General features: G+C 35.0%; 2 protein-coding genes across 2 annotated transcripts; one reads left to right on the forward strand and one right to left on the reverse strand.

Annotated features, from left to right (window-relative positions):
• Window positions 1–1,269: 1,269 nt before the first annotated feature.
• Window positions 1,270–2,269, reverse strand: LOC140964730 (protein S40-6-like). Its single transcript, XM_073424633.1, has one exon. The coding sequence runs from the start codon at window positions 1,990–1,992 to the stop codon at window positions 1,345–1,347; it is 648 nt and encodes a 215-aa protein (XP_073280734.1). The 5' UTR covers window positions 1,993–2,269; the 3' UTR covers window positions 1,270–1,344.
• Window positions 2,270–9,258: 6,989 nt separating this feature from the next.
• On the forward strand, window positions 9,259–15,371 carry LOC140964454 (calcium-dependent protein kinase 2-like). Its single transcript, XM_073424265.1, has 8 exons — window positions 9,259–10,401; window positions 12,726–12,869; window positions 12,950–13,102; window positions 13,245–13,354; window positions 13,761–13,928; window positions 14,022–14,149; window positions 14,790–14,889; window positions 14,977–15,371. Exons 1-8 carry the CDS (start codon window positions 9,645–9,647, stop codon window positions 15,049–15,051), a joined length of 1,635 nt encoding a protein of 544 aa, XP_073280366.1. The 5' UTR covers window positions 9,259–9,644; the 3' UTR covers window positions 15,052–15,371.
• Window positions 15,372–15,941: the final 570 nt, after the last annotated feature.

Consider the following 15,941-nt stretch of genomic DNA (forward strand, 5'->3'; position numbering starts at 1 on the left):
CGTGGATCGTGGACAAATGCAGGTGGGAATAGAGAACCGGTGGCGCCGAGAAGTCTTGAGCCCAATAAATCAATACCGTCATTTCATTTTCTTGAAAAAGTTGAGCACCACTCAATATTATTGTTTGTTCCACCTTCGAAATCTCTCACACTACCTCCACTTACTGGCCATCCCAACCCAACCCCACCATCAAATCAATCACCTTTCCATTAAAAGGACTTCTTGGGTTCATATATCCTTTTCCCCTAACTTTTGCCCAAACTAGTCGGCATTTTTTTTACCCTGATAACGAGTCTCATTGCTGATCTCTGAGATTTACTAATCTCCTCTATCATAACCGATTATTTGAATCAAGTCTTGCGCACGAGTCAAATCTGACATGGTTTTTTTGGTAATTTTTGTTGTTGAAAAAATGTACACCAACTCCCAATGTTGCCAGTCACATATGGGAATGAGAATGGACAAAATATAATTATCATAGTAGAAAATCCAATATTCGATCTGGAGAAAAATATTAAAGAGATTTTTTATTCGATTATATGTCTCCGTCAGATTATGAGGAAATTGACATCCTTGGTTTGGAATGGTTGGTTTGAGTAACTCCATCCAATAATGTGGGAGTAAATGATGCACATTATTACCATTCCTTGTGATAAGATATTCAATATTATCTTCAATTTATTTGGTGTCATGGACTCTTCTCGTTACGTGACAAAATACTTTCACATTTTTTAAACAGCAAGTGGTGTGAATAACATCATGTAGCGTACGCAATAGTTGCACGATTTATTCAGTGGTAAATTTAAAAATTTGTTGAACGGTTTTTCCCCCTTTTCTTGGAATTTAATTTTGACAGTAGAAACTAACAATGATGATTAATTAACTCAAATGTCCATACTTGGTTATAATAGTATCATATTTGAGGATTTGATTGCACTAAACGCATATCAAGGTTTGATTAACATTTTTACATATCCTCATGTTCTGTTGGCAAAGTCGAAGTGAATAACTCCAAGTGCACCACTTGATCGTGATGCTGTTGCGAGGAATTAATCAATCCCACGAACAATATAATATACTGTACTTTGACCGAATGCACTTAAATTTCATGTTAATTTCTTGATTAACCACATTGCGGCAAAGAAAGAAAATGAACTAGGAAACTTGAAGCTTTGAACAAAGACGCTTATTTAATTTTTGACTTGAGCTCGATCCTTCCAAGTAAACTGATTTGATTAATTTCAAAAGAATCTAACGTTCCACCAGTGACAATATTGAGTATCCAATTATTACAACGATCGAAGGAATCTTGAAATAAATATTTAGCGACAATTGTCATAACAATTAGCCGTCGAATCGGGTTTGGCTCCACACTGCATCACGTACACGGCTAAGATCTCGTCCCTTTAAGGTTCGCCCCACGCCCTCAAACACCGAGTTGGCTGCGTTTTTCCGGCTTCGTGCATACTCACGGGCGAGATATTCGTGTGGTGGCACGACGACGCCCGGGTCATAGTCGTTCAACCCATCCTCCAACTCGTGAAGGGACTCAACTGAGTCAACTCGATGAATCTTGGACCAATCAGGTACGTTCACTGGCGCTGATGCCGCCATGTGGCGGCCACGTGGAGATTCCGACACGCCGTCTTGTCCACGGAATTGGTGCAAGATCATCGGTGATGATGACGAGTTGCTGGGATCGTCGAAAGCCAGTGACAAACCACCAAGCTGGCGGTGGTGGTCGGAGGGTGGAGGTGAGGCGCGGCGACTCCGGTAGATACCGAAGCTTCCGTTGCTCTCCATGGAAGCCCGTGAACTCCAGCCTCCGTTTGCCGAGTGATCATCCCCGTTTTCTGTGTTGTCAACTGCCGACCAAACTTCATCCTCTCCCAGTTCCGACTCACCGTTTGCATTTTCTTGGCCGTGGTTATTATCAAGACTTCCCAAATAGCGTTCACTGCGGCTGGTAATCAGAGTTCGACCTTTGCCCATTAACGTTCAATCAACACACACACACACACACACACACATGTATCTTGAATTTCTCCTTTGGAATCGCCTAAATCTTGAGTTCTGATCAACCCTTAGAAGGAAAAATGAACTTTTGATGATCCGATTCAGATTTTGATTATCTCGGGTTGCCAGAATAGGAATATACATAGAATTCCCGGTGACCCAATGTAAAAAACAAATGATCTGAAATAAGTAGAGGATTTATTATTTACGTGGGCGTAATATATAACAATAATGCATATAATGAACACCAGCTCAGCTGCCACGGCCAAGGTTATAATAATATTAATAATATTAATATTAATATATAAAATCTCGATTACGTGGGAACAGGCCCACAGTAGTTTCATTTGAATTTCGTTTTAATTTTGTCTGAATTTCAGTATTGTCAGTATAATTTAGACAAGCTACACAAGCAGGTGCTGTTGGGAATATGAAATTGACACCGTAAAAACAAAATAAATTCACTGCCTAATGGTGGTGATTCCAAGCTACAGTGCGTGTTGGTTCGCATAAGACACTCTCTTGCTAGAAATATGATTTTATCCGAACTAGAATTTTAAACTGTAAAATTTTTTAATATTTTAAATTGATATATCCGAATTAATATCATATTATTTCAAAATTATACAAAAATTACATATAAATTTTTATATTTATCGGTAATTGATACTCCCTCCATCCCAATTATACATGTTACATTTTTATTTTCGTTTTGTCCAAAATATATAGACATGTATCTATATTTCGAATTATTTTTTCTATTTTTTCCTAAATATCCCTATTTAATTTGTGATCTTATAATCAACTAACTATCGAAAATATAACATATTATTTTATTGTAAGCACTCAATAAATAAAAGAAAACTTAAAAAGTTATATTTATATTTTCAACAATTACTTAATATTATGACAAAAAACGTGTCTTATAAGTAAGAAAAAAAACAGTAATAAAAATACCACAATTGTGTGAAAATTTGGGGACAACTTTTTGACGCAACAAAATAATTAAAATATTTTGATTGGAGAGATATGGTACACTGAGGTAGAATCGCCATGGTTAACCAGTCTTTTCATGATTTGACACGCATATAAAACTTGGTCTCAAATCCCAATGATTGTTGTCTGCTTGTGATAGTTGGATTTGACTGGAATTACTCCATGGCAATTGGCACTAAATAATATAGTTCGACTAATTTAGTTTAATTATTTTTTTATTTTCTTAACTCCAATAAAATCAAGAAATATTCAACTTTGTATATGCTTCAGTTAGATTGTGTTAAAAGATTGATATTTGAACTTAATTCAACTCCAAAATCTAGCTTAAGAAAGGAGAATTGTATGTAACTCTTACAAATTTGACAATCTAACACATAACGATGAAATATGAGTTCTGATACTATGTTGAAATTAGGACTTGAACCTGAGTCAATCCCAAAAACTAGCTCAAGAGAAGAAAATTGTCCAAATCTATAAATACAATTCTCAAAGATTTCATCTAACTGATGTGAGATAACTAATAGGTTCCATTTTTACAATGTTTTAATTTAAAATTTTGATAGAAGCGACATGAAAAAATTGATATAATCTCATGATGTGTGATTACCACATGAGAACTCCAATGACGTTAAGAATGCAATAAATATTACAAGAGTTATCTTGTGTTGGATTGTGATGTTTAGCATTGACTAACTGTGGCTTTATATGCTGGGACCGTCACTAGGATTATTCAAGAATATATACTTGTTACTTTAAAATTCATCAACATGTATACATTTTAGTTAAAAAAAAAAAGAAAAGAAAAAACTTACAGTATTTACGAGGATAAAAAGAAAAACATCATTTATGAAGCAGAATAAAAAAATAAGGAAGAATTAAAAAAAATACTATGTTTTAATACAATATGAATAATTGATTATTTGATATGGCGGCTTACATTTATTTTATTTTAAATTCAGATGGTCAATTAAATATATTGTATTAAAATATAGAGAAGTGTTATTTCAGGTGTGACATAGATTGATCTCATTTCGTGAACACAATATAATAACTCCAATATTGAGACCTTATCTCTAGCCAATTTGATGAAACTGATATCCGATCAGATCTATAAAAAAATATTAAGTATTAATATTCACTGCATGTATAGATCGGATCAACACGTTTCATGGATCCGTCACCTACTATTATGTCGTTTTTTTAAAACAGATTATTTAATTTTATGAAGGGGGAAAAAAGTACACTTTTATCATTAGAAACGTGTACTGTCGAGTATCATAAGGTAAAATAGTTGTTCCCCGGTTTTGGGCGAAGCTTTAGTGATGTAGACAAAACAAGAAACATATGGCCAGGCCGACTCGGGCACCAAATAAATTTTAACTGAAATCTACGCAAACCTAGTTAAAAAAATTTCCTTAATCCCAAGTAAATGAAACCCCAATCTGGGAAAGAAAAAACACGAAGGAAAGTATTGAGAATGGTGTCTTTCTAAAGGCTTATTTGACGGCTAATAATATTTTGGTGGGACTCCAAATTAAACTTGTCTTTTTATGAATAAAATTCAAAAAGTGGCCACAACACAGAGGTCCCTCCAAAAGGGCTTCAAAATGCAGCACAATAATGAACTTATCAATTGGTAGGCTTTTATATATATATATATATATAGGATATCTTTTTGGAATTATGAAGTAGACTCTTTCTTTCTTTCTTTTTTTTTTTTAAATCGAATATTTCATTTTTACCAAAAACTGTACTGACAACTCATATATTTTAAGTAGTATATAAAAAGCAAATGTTTGTTGTTTAAACGAGTTTTCTAGAGCACTGCATAAAAATATACATAGTTTAATAATAATACCATCCAAAATATCCTTCATTCATGTCCTTATCAGTGTCCTTCAAATTTCTCATATATTTCCAAATTATTACTCTGATTTTATTTTATTTTTGAAAAAATAAACTCCTACAAATATTCAATTTATTTGGTAAAGTGGCCATCATTTTCAAGGGCCATTGATTTTGGATTACACATTACAAGTGGGCTCCGTTGGTGGTTTTGGATGCATCAGTGACCGGACTTGGGTCCATCTCGAATTGCGGTGGTGGCCCATGATTTCACTTTCATGTAAATTTCACGTATATATATATATTTTTCTATATGATGAGAAACAACTTTGCTTCAAATGCATTGGAAATTCATTTTTATAACAAATTAGAAGCAATCTGTTATTTGAATTACTTAATTCGCTTGAATATTTTATATCCAAACCAGATAAGAAATTTTAAATGGTCAACCCAGCCCAACCCATCTTGGGCCGACCAACCCGCTTATTTTTTTTTAATGCTAAACAATATCGCATTAAACATAGAAGAAAAATATATTTCAGTCAAATAGTTTCATAAAATACTTACAAACATTGAAAGCTTTATTCGCGAGTCAAGAATAGCGCCAAATGCAAGCACCATTCTATATTGATTTCAATACTTATCAAACTTCTCTTTCATCCTTTTATACATATCACTTATCACCTCATCTTCATTTGACAAGTTCTCATTTAACAAAATCTCAATCTTCCAAACTTGCATGAAGTACAAATTTGATGTAGGATAAAAAGAACCAGAGATCAAATTGATAGTATCATAAAATGGCTCAAGAAATTCACATATTTTTTCTCCTCTTTTCCACTCTTCAATTGAAGGACGATATTTATAATTATTATGATTCAATTGAAGAGAAGAAAATGTTTTTTTATGTTTGATGGCATTTTCCAACATCAAATATGTTGAATTCCAATGAATAGAATACTTATTTCAATTTTTATATAAAATTTAAAAATTTAAAATTCTACCCTGATTTGGCGGGCCAGCCACCCCGTCAACCCAAACGGGCTCAGCCCATTTGGTCCGCCTCCAAACGAGCTGCTATTTTATCAACTCAACTCGCTCAATTTTTATAGTTTCACACGATTACTTAAATGTTTTTTTATGTACTCTTTGAATAATCGATACAAAGACAAAAGAATATTACATCACTCATAAAAAAAAAATTGGGATAAAAGATGAGTTTGTTATAATTTGATTTCTCTCGTTTCAAATTTAGAATCTTAATTTCAGATGAGTTATGAATCATTCATGTATCAATCATAATTAAATGTTCGGAGCAATATTACAAACATGAGTCGTATGGAATTGGTAGGCTTTTCGACTTTTAAGTTTTAATTAGAAAAAAAATGAGGTGATCATTTGGAATCGATCAGCTAAATAAATTGATCAATAATTTTTTTAAAACATAATTGATCAATAATTTTCTTTGCCCACTGGGTTGGAATCTTACATATATTATTATAAAAATAAAAATAAAAATAAATTTAACAGCCACCATGATTGCAATGATCATGAAAGCCAATCAACAATCTACCTAATTTCTCAGACATCAACTGGGGAATCTTGTCCCTTAGAGCTTGGAAAGAGTACCCTTCGTTTGGGGAACACTAAGACTCTATATTTCCTAATAACTGAAGTTAAACAATAGAGTAATCTATGAAATTTCAAAAATATGCCTCACCTATTCTTTTACTATTTCTTTTATCATTTACTTCTGCGAGGAATAATCACTTAAGCTTGCAAAAAATCGAGGTTTGGTTTGGCGTTTTGATTTGGTTTTTTTTAACCATGAATGTTTTGATTTGGTTTACGTAAGATCAAATCTTTATAGCATTATCAAAAACTATAGCATGTGATAAAAGTACAACTCATATTTTTAAACGTATATCTAGATATGTAAATGAACTAAACCGAGCCGAAAAGTATGAGGCTCGAGCTCTACTCGTTTATGATTTATAAATGATCGAGCTAGATTCGAGTTTTTTTATTATGAGGTTTGAGCTCGAGTCGTTTTAAAATTACTGAGCTTGTAAATAACTCGAGCTCGGTTCGTTAATAACTTGTTTATCATGTTTAACGAGTCTAGCTCGAGCTCGGCTCGTTAATTGAGCTCATTTTCGAGCTCGTTAAGCGGGTAATAGAGCTTGTTAAAAATATAATTGAGCTCGAGTATACAATATAATGTATCTGTAAAAAACAATGCTAAACTAACATGTTTGCGAACAGTAAACGAGCTTAGCTCGAGAACAGGCTCACGACTCTATAAATGAGCATATTCGCGAGCTCACGAGTCGAATATCCTTAAGCTCGAGCTTGAATCGATAAAATTATCTAGCTCGGGCTCAACTCGATAAGATTAACGAACAATCTTAAACGAGTTTTTTTTCCGATCTGAGCTCCGTATAGCTCGTGAGCAGCTTTGTTCATTTACATCCCTACGTTCAACGGATCAAAGATCATGTTTCAATTGCTCTACTCAAGAAAAAGACAATTATTTCATCTCAACATTCACTATTTAAGAAAACCGATAACTTGATTTGTTTGAGTTTTTGTAAATATAACCCCTCCTCATGAGATGCGGTTGGCCCAACAATGTAATTGGGCTTCTTAGGTCTTTATAATAATTGCAAGCTGAACAAACAATTGGGTATCCACCGCTGAATAAATGAGCTAGTAAGCCCAATTGAAGATAAAATATGATAAATAGGTATTTGATATGAGCTCTTGGTGAAAGATTGTCACCACAAAAATCGATTAAAATAGAGTAATTTTCTTATAACTCAGTCAGAGATCACAGTTAAATTCAAAACAATTTCAAGGTAAATTTGCATCTGGAGAATCAACTATGTCATGGTCATTATTTCTATCCCTTTTTTTATGATTGGTTGCATAGATCCCACCAACCTTATAGCCCCTGCTCGAGTTGATGGAACACAATGGTGTTTCAAGGCAAAAAAACCATCTCAAGAGGAAGTTGAGGCTCGTACAAGCAGGACAAGGATGGACTTTGGTTTATCTGTGATTTGTCTTTTCTCTCGCTTCTGAACAAGGTGCACAAATAGCAAGTCGAGGCAAGGATGTTCCTCTGTCCGCAAGACGAAATTGCCCGTATCACAGTGCTATACGTTAAGACAATTGTCTCTAAGATACAACAACTTCGATTCGAGAGAGTGCAACACTACAAACTCTCGATAGCAGCGAACTAAAATACGATACGCAAAAACTTTCAAGTACGAAAAGAATATAATATGCAGCGAGATGGCAAGACGAAGATTATTAATGTATGAGAGGGGTTATTTAGAATCGATCATTCGGTAGAAGAGACACGACTTTCCGAACCGGATGCGTAGAAGAGTCACAACTCTCTGCGAGTAGTCAAGAGACACATTTTTTGGTGCAAACAGCAACATGGAGTAGATGCAACCTTAGCCAAGGGACGCGCACACTGGTTGGTGCGTACAAAACTAGTGGGATGCGCGCACCAGGCGCTCTGGTTCTGCGACATGAGTTCAAAACCAGTGGGATGCGCGCACCCGCGCGCCTAGTTCTGACATGCACGCTGTTGCGCATTCTTGGCGTGCTGTGCGCGCGAGCTTCTGCTCTAATGCGTCCTGTACAGTGCTACTGTTAACAAAATTTATTTTTCCAAATAAATATGTCCACAGCGCGCCTGCAGGCCGCTTGAGCGCGAGCGTGTTTCAGCGAGACCTAGCCCATTAACGTTTTTCCCCTCTTAAAAGCTTTTGGTACCCCTTGGACTCTAAACCCTTAGCTCAAACTTGAAGCTTGTAAAGGAGACCAAACTTTGCTAATATTCCAATGTGAGACAACTCTCATTCTCTTTTTCATTCATCACTCTTTACTCTTCATTATTATTAATTTATCCAACATTATCTTCCCAGGATAAACAACCCTTTTTCCAACTAGATACTACAATTTCATAATGGCAGCCATCTACGATAGGAATGGATGCGGCAATGAAATAATCTCTCTTTTTTCAATATTGACATGGCGGATAAGGATCATGACGGTGTGTCTTATTGTTTACTATAAGGCAAATGTTTTCCATGTTGTACACACCCGAAATGATAGTAGTCAAGGAAGGGGTAACAATTATTATACATCACCAATCATTTTTTCGATGATTACATTTATTGTAATCTATGATAATCAAATATGTGACATTGATACTGACACTAATTACAAAATCGAATACTTGCTTACCGTTTTATGAAAAGTCATATGCTCCGTAAATCAATTATGCTCGTATAATTTATTTTCTCATTTTCTACTTGCTTGTCCGGGTATGGGTAAGAAGCATGATCACCCAAATATGAAAGGATTTTAAATATCATCTTCTACGAAACCTCGTTTTTTAGGCACCCAAAACGACTTGTATAAAACACTCGACAAAGAGCTGAAGAGTCAACACGCAGAAAGAATTAAGATTGCACTATCTGATCTCTAAATCACTATCTCAACTATGATTCGTCCATGCTAGGCCGAGATTAATCGCTGAAAATTTGTTGGAGCTCCCTTCGTCCCCAATCACTGCTCCGAGACAGGTTTCATTTCCAAGTTTGTATCTTTGTTTTTCCATTTATTATCCTGAAGTCTGGATCTTTCAACGGATTTGTCAAGAAAAGCCCGTTTCAGTTACAAGATTGCATTTTTTAGTATTTTTTTTAAAAATCCGTTCATAAATCTGGATTACTGATCCCATTTTCCTTGGCTGCCAAGAAAAAGAAATGGGTGGTTGTTTCAGCAAGAAAAAATATACAAGCCCCGATACCAATGGCTATAGATCAGGAAGAGCAGCAAACACAGGATACCAGCAAAACCACCAAGATCATCAAAAACCATCAACTCAATATACACCCCAGCCCCAGCCCCAGCCCCAGCCGCAGCCGCAGCCGCAACCCCAACCTGAGAGGCACCACCACCCACAATCGCAACTGCAACCGCAACCCCAAAACCAAATTCAAAAATTAGAGCCCAATAACATTTTGGGAAAGCCCTTTGAGGATGTCAAGACAAAATACAACATTGGTAAAGAATTGGGTAGGGGTCAATTTGGGGTAACTTATTCTTGTTCTGAGATTGGCAGTGGGCATTCATATGCTTGCAAGTCAATATTGAAGAGGAAACTCGTCAGTAAGAATGATAAGGAAGATATGAAGAGGGAGGTTCACATAATGCAGCACTTAAGTGGGCAGCCTAATATAGTGGAATTCAAGGGTTCTTATGAGGATAGAATGTCTGTGCATCTAGTAATGGAGCTTTGTGGTGGAGGGGAGCTTTTCGATAAGATTATTGCTCAGGGGCATTATTCTGAGAGCTTAGCCGCTGATCTTTGTAGGCAGATTGTGAATGTTGTGCACCATTGCCATTTTATGGGTGTGATGCATAGGGATCTCAAACCTGAGAATTTCTTGCTCTCAAGTAAGGATGCGAATGCAAGGTTGAAAGCAACGGATTTCGGGCTCTCTGTTTTTATTGAAGAAGGTGTGTATTTTTCTTCCTTCTAGTGCTAAACAGATTTCTCTTCCTTAGTGGTGACAATTATGTCAGTTGAGCATATATTTTATCAGTATATGATCCCTGACTTTTGGTATATGTTTAGCCTTCAATGAATAGTCATTTGGATTTCAGTAACACGTATAAATAAAGTTACATGATAGGAAACAGTTTTAGCATTTCTGAAAGAAGTGTTTGAACGATTGAGCTCATCTATGATCGTTTACCTTTCCGCCTATTCATGACTTGCACTTTGAGCTTATTTTGCTTCTCTTTGCATCTCTTCATGGATTGTAATTTGAGTCATGACCTTTGGCTATGATTCATATGGAGGATAAAGGGGGGAATCTATTCACATCCAAATCTTGGTACAGTTTCTATTATTTTAAACCAAAACTATAGACCTGTCACAAATCATTGTGTTGGTTGGTTTGATAACGAATTATTCTATGGAGAAGGAATGGTCTATCGTCGTTCTCGTTCCTATTTTAAAAGCCAAAGCTACAGAAATTTTCGTCTTTATCCCCATCTCTCGTACTTCAGAAAATGTAAATTCAATCTAAAAAAACTTGGAAAGGTAAAGGATAGTGGATGTCACCCAATCCCTTCCATTCGATATCTCTATCTTCTACTCCCTCGACATACCATTCGCATGTTTTGGAAAAAAAAAATCTCGGCCATTGAAAACGTGTGCACTCATAAAATATTTTACGGGTCTTTCTCTTCTAAAAAATGCGAAGTATTTGAACCTGAAAGGATATCAAAAGCTAATGAGAATGAGTAAAATTTCTATGAAGAACATATAGCAATCGTTTAAAAATCCTAGGAATAAACCATCTAAATGTCCTTGTTTAGGTGTTAATGGCATAATGGACTTAGTCGATGAAATTATGAAAGGGGGAGAGGAAACCAGTGAATATTGGGAGATGATTGGGTGTAAAACTTTTTATCAGATTTTTTTAGTGAGGATTGAAGAGTCAATTTGTTTAAAAATTTAATCCAATTATCTATTCAGTCAAGAACCAAACTCGTTAATAATTATGCCACATTATTTCTTATCCTACAAAATTATATTGTTTATATCTCCCAATAAACATGGTTATCTTATCACCCCAGGTCCCCAACCAAACACGTTGTCAGTGTAAATGCAAATTAGGTGTTATAAATCTTTGACTCATGAGAACCATCACTTCCTTTCTTAGTCTATTATTCTTGACTTTCCCGATCAAAGTAATCTTTCTGGAGTTAGATAATCTTTTGAATTAGTGCATTTGGGTATCTAAAAATGCATAATTATGGTTAACAGGAGACCAAGAGAAAATATGAAAAGGTTCAAGAATGGAGAAAATGCATCACTATATCTGATTTTGTGGGGGTCCATGATAGCTTTTGTGTAAGTCGGAATCATCACCGTGGGAAGGAAGTTCTTTTAATAGATGATGTAGAGGTGGGAGTCTTTTTACTTTGCTTAGAGCAAGCGAGTTTGTATTAAGTTGAGTGATCGAAGGGTTTGGCTTATGGAGAGTTTATGCACATTTTCTTAAAAATCACTTTTTATCTATTTGATCAATGATTCAACTTTATTATCTTATAAGTTATTGCTTCTAATTTGGAAACCCGCAATTCCTTCAAACATACAATTATTTAATTGGATTATTCATTACCTACGATGTACTACAATGGAAAATTCCTTACTTTATGATATCCTCAAGCTGGTACATATTATGCAGAGATGTCAATGAATCTAAATATCACATTTTTACAATCCTATGGATTCATTACTTATCAATATGGTAAGAACTTAAAGAAATTAGGGTTTCCATGGGCGTGAGTGTGTGGTAGGAGAAAGTAACATTATACTGGGAAAGAAAAAATCCAAAAAATTTTGGAAGATAGTGATAATGTCAATTATATGGAAATTGTGGAAAGGAAAGAAACCAACAGATTTTTGAAGGATTACATGGTGAGATATCTCAATTGTGGGCAAACACCAAATTTAGTTGCACTTTAAGCACAGCTAGAAAAAGATTTCAAAATTTTCCTTTAGTTCCTTGGTAATAAGTCAATATTGATTTTATTCTTGTCAAGATTAGGCATCCAATTGGTTTGTTAATTTGTCTTTTCACAAGAGTGGTTGGATGGATGCCAAAAAATAAAATAATTATATAAGCATTTCTTGTGTACGGTCTTTAATAAAATTTCATGCCTTCAATGATCAATCAATTCATTTCAGTTAAAAATTTTAGCTGGCATTTTAGTAACTTCTTGATTTTTCTGCGTTAATAAATAGTAATGTCATATATAAATTCCAGGAAAAATTTATCGCGACATAGTTGGTAGTGCATATTATGTTGCTCCCGAAGTGTTGTGGCGAAGCTACGGAAAGGAAATAGATGTATGGAGTGCTGGTGTTATTTTGTACATCCTCCTCAGTGGCGTTCCTCCATTTTGGGCTGGTAAAAGCAATCTTGATTTATGGATAAATGTTTTGAGAGTCAGTTCCTTTCTAAATGATTCTTGGATTTATTTGCCGCAGAAACTGAAAAGGGCATATTTGATGCTATTTTGAAAGAAGAAGTTGATTTTGATAGTCAGCCATGGCCTTCCATATCAGCCAGTGCCAAAGATCTTGTTCGAAAAATGCTGACAAAGGATCCAAAAAAAAGAATTACCTCTACTCAAGTACTCGGTATGCCATAATATATAATCTATCTCATATTCAATATTAGCATTGACACTTGAATTAAACTCTTTTGTTAAAGAACATTCGTGTTTTATAATGTTGCTCGAATCATCTTTAACTTAAAACATTTTTTGTACTGATTTTCAAGAGCACCCTTGGATTAAGGGGCAAGCCCCTGACAAGCCAATCAATAGTGCGGTTCTTTCCAGAATGAAGCAGTTCAGGGCAATGAATAAGCTTAAAAAACTTGCACTAAAGGTAAACCTTTCTGTTTTCACTTTGGATAAACATTCTGTAAACTGGAAAGTTAAGAGTCATCAATTTTGTTAAAGGATCTTGCTATTTATGCCTTATGCCTCAGAATATTGACAATGTTAAACTGTTCTAATATTCCTCTGCTTTCTGTAAGATGCTTAAATTTTATTCTCCTAAATTTCTTGAACAAATGTATTGCATCTCTATCTGTTATTATACCTTGATATATCTCTCACAAAGAAATTGCTTCTATTTGTTCTGGTACGATTCACCATTTTCTTCTGCTTGAGTGGCTATTAGTTCTGTAATGTTAATATTGGGCAGAAGATACAATCACAAAATGAAATAAGGTTGTGTACGAACAAGGCCAAAACAGATGGTTTTTAGTTAATTGCTGGAATAACTGCAGGTTATTGCGGAAAGCTTGTCGGAAGAAGAAATTAAAGGTCTTAAAGCAATGTTCACTAATATGGACACAGATAAGAGTGGTACCATCACCTATGAAGAATTGAAAACGGGATTAGCTCGGCTCGGATCAAAACTGTCTGAAGCCGAAGTAAAACAACTTATGGAAGCGGTAATTAGCATGTCATCAACTAGAGAATTTTATAGGACATTATGCAGTTTGATTACAGCTTTTCATTTTAACAATTCAAGCCATTGATATCAGGCTGATGTCGATGGTAATGGGACGATAGACTACATCGAATTTATCACTGCCACGATGCACAGGCATAAGCTTGAAAGAGATGAACATCTGTTTAGTGCATTTCAGTTTTTCGACAAAGATAGCAGTGGGTAAGTATGTCTTTTTTTCACAAAATGCGGCATAGTTCTCTTGATTACTTGGTGAGATACTCTCCAGGTTGAAAAAAGATAATTAAATTCAAGGTTTTTTTTGGTCATATTGATCACCAAGCTTGATTATGCTAGTTCAATGTTTTTTATATTTGACCCTAAAATTAATCATCTAGGAATCACTTTTCATAAAAGCTCTAGTTCACAGGGGATAACTCAGCAAAAGTTTTGAAATTTTTTTGACACGTCTCCTTGCATATAAGCATGAGATTGTGAATACATATTTGTAATCAATTGATAAAAAGCCACACATGTACGTTCTCAGACATTTGGCAACAGATGCCTAGAAATAAGCACTGAAGGCAAATTTCATGAAACAGTTTTCTTTTTTCTTTTTGACACTGCCAGTACTGTGGCAGGAGCTTTGGCGGATATATGTACCTGTTTATATATATTGGGTTTTTGTGAACCAATGGTTTGGGAATAATGACTCCTGATTATGATAATCTGTTATAAACGGTTTTTTCGTAAGTCTGAGCTCTTGGAAGATGATGACTCGATGATTCTTTCAAAGTTAATTAATTACCTCTAGCACTATTCTCAAGAAAAATTGTCATTTTATTTATCTTATTAACTTCAGGTATATCACGAGAGATGAACTGGAAAGTGCTATGAAGGAGTACAGCATGGGGGATGAGACCACCATCAAGGAAATAATCTCGGAGGTGGATACAGATAATGTATGTACATCGATTTGAGTTAAGATATCATACAGCTTTATGGCCCCTTAGAATTACATAAGCATTTTACATGTTTGCATGTTATAGGATGGACGAATCAACTACGAGGAGTTCTGTGCGATGATGAGAAGTGGAATACAGCAACCTGCAAAGCTGTTTTAGAGTGTGTGCTTGTTTTGAGCAGGGTGTTTTCTAACACGTGAGAGAGTTCTGCTTATAAAGATATTGAAGTGTATTGGTTCGCCATTTAGAATCTCCTTTCTATTTTAATTACTCTGAATCGAGTATGGTAGTTTCAAGTTGTTTGTGTTTGTCTTGTTTATGATTAAATTACTCAGTTTTAGAATCATTACTTTATCCTGGGACTTGAAACCCTTCGTCTGAATTTTATGTGCGATAGCATTGATTATCTTGTAAGAAAATAATTGTGTGAATAACCATCATTCTGTTTTGAGTTAAAATGCTGGTGGATTGTCTTACTATGTCGTTTTGCGCTTTTGTAGTTTTCTTTATTCTCTTAACTCTCCTTAATAGACAAGTGATTTGAATCATCTCTCCTTGTTCTTTTTTCTTTTTTGGTTTTCTTGAAATAGACTAGGCTTGGGTCCAAAGTTTAAAGGATCATGCCTTCACTAATTAAAAAACCACCCAGAAGGAATGGATTTAGATAAAGTTTATTTCTCGTTTCCTGGATTTCATGCAAAGTGTTGCACGATTGTTTCGTCATAATCGAGGTCTTCGGTTGGTGGAAATAATAGAAGGTCGCAGTTTTACATGTGCTTTACATATACTTGGAAGTTCAAGGAAAACTTTTATACTTTTAACCTTAAAACACTATTTTCCAGGCCTGTGGTGACATGGTTTACTCTACTGTGAATGCATTTGAAGAAAATAGCTAGTTTGTAAGGGTTCAAACAATCGCATATAGCTGGCAATGGTATTCAATCACTATCTGAATATCATTTCTCTGGTCACATCCACGTACAGCCAACCATATTTGCTATTGTGGAGGGACCTTATCTTCGCATTATCAACATTCGTAAAATCATTTC

Source organism: Primulina huaijiensis, chromosome 18 (assembly GCF_012295235.1).
Source record: "Primulina huaijiensis isolate GDHJ02 chromosome 18, ASM1229523v2, whole genome shotgun sequence".
Lineage (NCBI taxonomy): Eukaryota > Viridiplantae > Streptophyta > Magnoliopsida > Lamiales > Gesneriaceae > Primulina > Primulina huaijiensis.